The sequence below is a fragment of the Urtica dioica genome, chromosome 10, assembly GCF_054948205.1.
Source record: "Urtica dioica subsp. dioica isolate 48M chromosome 10, U.dioica_male_clone48M_v1_H2, whole genome shotgun sequence".
Classification (NCBI taxonomy): domain Eukaryota; kingdom Viridiplantae; phylum Streptophyta; class Magnoliopsida; order Rosales; family Urticaceae; genus Urtica; species Urtica dioica.
Genome location: NC_142765.1, coordinates 15,068,145 through 15,071,950, shown reverse-complemented (window position 1 = coordinate 15,071,950; position 3,806 = coordinate 15,068,145). Strand labels below are relative to the sequence as shown.

The 3,806-nt window shown below is 35.7% G+C and overlaps 1 protein-coding gene across 1 annotated transcript; it reads left to right on the top strand.

Annotated features, from left to right (window-relative positions):
• Window positions 1–245: 245 nt before the first annotated feature.
• On the top strand, window positions 246–3,530 carry LOC149383492 (L10-interacting MYB domain-containing protein-like). Its single transcript, XM_089628104.1, has 4 exons — window positions 246–511; window positions 615–686; window positions 2,453–2,797; window positions 2,875–3,530. The coding sequence occupies exons 3-4, from the start codon at window positions 2,453–2,455 to the stop codon at window positions 3,388–3,390; spliced, it is 861 nt and encodes a 286-aa protein (XP_089484230.1). The 5' UTR covers window positions 246–511; window positions 615–686; the 3' UTR covers window positions 3,391–3,530.
• Window positions 3,531–3,806: the final 276 nt, after the last annotated feature.

Genomic DNA, 3,806 nt, shown 5'->3' with positions numbered 1-3,806 from the left:
CTCAAACCCTCATTTTAAGGGTTTTTTTGACCTCTAATGGGGAACTCTAAGGGTGTGTTTGGTAACGTTTTTATTTTTTGTTTTTTGTTTTTAAAAATAAAAAAATGACCTTAAGAACAAAAAACGTGTTTGATAAAATTATTTTTGTTTTTTGTTTTTAAAAATAAGAGGGAGAATAAAACAAAAATTAGAGAATAAAAAAAACTTGTTTTTCAAAATTTTTAAAAACAGAAACACTTCTCTTCGAGCCAGAGAAAAAAAACATTTCTCGATTCTTCTTCTCTTCTTCGAGCCAGACGATTCTCCGCGGAGACGATTCTCCGCGGAGACGATTCTCCGACGACACGGTGCAGAAGATCAGGCTGAACTCCCCGGCGATCGAGAAGCTCGTCGAGATTCTGAACTGGACCGACGTCGAGGAGGAGAGAAAAAAACCGCGAGCGAGCCAGAGACGTCGGACCGAGAAAAACCACCGGAAAAGAGAGAGAGAACATCGGAGAAGCCATTGGAGGTAAGGATTGGGTTCAATTTCTCAATTTTCTCTCCGAAAATCTTCAAGAGAGTTCTAGGGTTTGAACCCTTATTCTCCTTCTCTTTTCGGTCGTGTGCTCTAGGATATCCGGCGTAAGTTTGGACAGAAAAGAGGAAGAGAATCTCGACCCGGGAATTCAATCTTGCGGAATCTGGTAAGGAATTGAATTTTTCCCCAATTTTGAATCCGAGAATTAGGGTTTATTTTTTATGTTAAGGGCTTTTTAATTTCTGGACTTGATTCATGCAATTGAAGTGTTATTGGACTTGTTTTGGTCTAAAACATCTGTTGAATCTGGTTGGAGACGGCCCGGAAATGTATCTTCTGTCAATTTTTTTTCCTCCCCTACAAATATAGTTATTTTTACTTTTAGTCTTGACTGTCAGAATTTTTGTTACTTGGAAGGAGAAGAAAAATCATTCTGGCCATTGTCATGTTGTGTCTGTTTTTGTTGTTACTGTTGTGTGTGTATATTATAAGTTCTCAGGAGCAAAGTTTCGGACAGTGTTTTTATCTTTTTGGTGCGTTTGGAAGTTGGGTATGTATTGTAGACATGACACCAATCTTAGTTGGGGGAATTGGATCAATCACTCATTGCCACTCAGAGTCTTTTTGTCCCATAAATTCATTTCGATGGCTATATTTGCAATCACTCAATTATGAATATCTTTCAATCTGTTTTTTTTTTTTTTTTTTTCTGAAGTCTTGAGATGGCTATAAAACCTGGGACTCGAGAGCCTGAGTAGCTTTGAGTATTTGTTTGAGTGAACGAGGTACCGATCCTATATGCTCCGAAGCTTCTGGGCTACCCATCATCGTATAGGTTTTACCGGAACCAGTTTGACCATATGCCAATATGCAAACCTGAATCACAACTCACAATTACAGTGAACAACAACTATTATTTTTATATTGAATCACAACTCACCTTGGTATGTTCTCTTCGCTCCGGCGTGTTTTCCAATCCGTTTCGTATGTGTTATAGCTTGAAGATGTTAAATATGAATGTTTTCAGAAGTGCATTTGATCCGGTGTTCGAGTAAAGTTTTTTTTTTTCTTTTTTATTCTTTTTTTTCCCTTTTTTATGAATCGTTGATGAAACTGCTGTTTATAGTCACTGCATATCTAAACTGGTATGACTGTGCTCGGAAATTATTTCAGTTTGTCTTAAAAGTATTATATCAAGTATGAGCTTGACACTAGACCATCTCTCTCTCTCTCTGTCTCTCTCTATAAACTTGGTTTATTAAAAATGGAAAACTAACAGAATGGGACACATTTTTTGTTTTTGGGCTTGGATTATTTAAGCTCTTTATTGAAGCGTGTTATGTGATTTTTATATTATTTTTGCAGTGTGGATATGTACTATTTTTCCCACATTCGTTCTCTGGTTGCCCCAATCTTGAGTTCAATACCCAATTGATATTACTATACTCTTCATAACAGCTAGCTTGTCACTACTGTCTTATCATTTTGATGAAGATATCTTAACTTTTTTTTTTCACCAACTTTTATGATGAGATACTCTTAAAATAATTTTCTTTGACTTAAAAAAAAAGTCGTTTTGGTTCCAAGCTGTTCCTATGAGCCGTTTGATTTAGAACGTGTTGATGATGAGATAAATTACAATTTATTAGGGTCCTTTTTTATCTTCTTATTTGGTTTTGGTGCTCTAATAAAATGCCCTTTGTTATAAGCAGACATTTGTGGTCCATTCATTATTGTAAACCATATGTCATGTTATGTGCCTATATAGAACGTCATAAGTCATATTGCGCGCTTATAGCTGTGGAGTATAGTTTATATGGTGTAGAAATATGTCTGTCAATTCCTTTGATTTAGGAAGATTCGGTAAACGAGTGGTTCTATTTTGTGTATGTCAATACGATTGGGTCAAAACACTAATCACCACTTTTATAGATGGAAAACATAGGAAACGATATCATTGACCTTAGTAGTAATGAAGAAGCTGCAACATGGAACTCAAGACATGAAGAGATTTTCATTAATATTATGGAAGAAGAGGTCTTGAAAGGAAATAGGAGCACTACAACATTTTCAAAGTCCGCATGGCGACGCATTCATGACAATGTTTATGCTCAAACAAAGAGGTGCTATAGCGATGTACAACTGAGGAACAAGTTTAACCTTCTAAAGCAAAAGCAAAAGGATTTCAAGTTATTATTGCAACAAACCGGTATTGGATATAATGCGGTGACTGGACAAGTTACTGCCACAGAGGATGTGTGGGATAAACTTTCGCGGGTAAAGATCATTACTCTATTTTTTGTCTAATTGAAGTTGTTATGTGTTGTGATACAAATATTCTTTAATGTACGCAGGTTTATAAATTTGCTAAAAAATTTAAGAAGAAGGGATGCCCATTGTACGACAAGCTATGCACTATTTACGCAGATACTACAGCCACAGGGTCTAGTGCTCACCCTTCGACAAACGATCCGTCGGACAATGAAGAAGAAGAGAGTGAACAATCCAAAAGTTCTCATAGGAAACGTGAGTACTTGAATGATGATGAGGATACTAGCAAGGATACATTTCCTAGCAAAAAAAGATCTTCGGCCTCATCGGAGTTATCATTTGCCTTGCGTCAGTATAGTGAAGTTTCTAAGAAAAAAATAGACATGATGGAGAAAATGATGGCATCTCGCGGTGATGTTCATGAGGGGTCTCATTTTAACCTACTAAAGGAGAGTGTTAGCGCATTGGATAACATAGAAGGAATTGATGGAGAATTTTATGCGAAAGCAATAGATAAATTCCAACATGAAGTTTGGAGAGCGTTGTTTTTAGAGATGCCGGAGCATAGGAGAAAGGATTGGGTGTTGAGTTTGAAATGATAAATTTTAGTACACTTGTAGACATGTTAAGTAACCTTTGTTTGATCGTGTGATTTGTGTAATAGTACTCTAGTATGCTATGTTTTGATTGACCATGTGATTTGTCTAATTATACACTATGATATTTCTATGACTTATATGTTTCTTATATTTTGTTTAAGGGTATGTTATTTTCCTAGTTGATTATCTTTCGTGTGATTCTCTTTATGTATAAGTGATCTTCTCTTAGTCATATATATGTATACGTATATGTATATGTTTCTAATCGTTTAACATGCATTTTATTAGGTTGTAAAGATGTCGATAACCTTCAGAAGTTCAAATGATACTCGGGAATTGATTGAAGATGACTCGGATGATGAGTTTGGTGAGGTGATACTACTTTGTGCTTTAGAGAAATATCATAGAACATATTT

What these genes read in the sequence shown, in the direction of transcription:
- LOC149383492 (XM_089628104.1), top strand. Translation starts at nt 2,453, where the DNA reads ATGGAAAACATAGGAAACGATATCATTGACCTTAGTAGTAATGAAGAA. An exon ending in TGTGGGATAAACTTTCGCGG is followed by an intron (nt 2,798 to 2,874) that starts GTAAAGATCATT and finishes TAATGTACGCAG; the next exon opens with GTTTATAAATTTGCTAAAAA.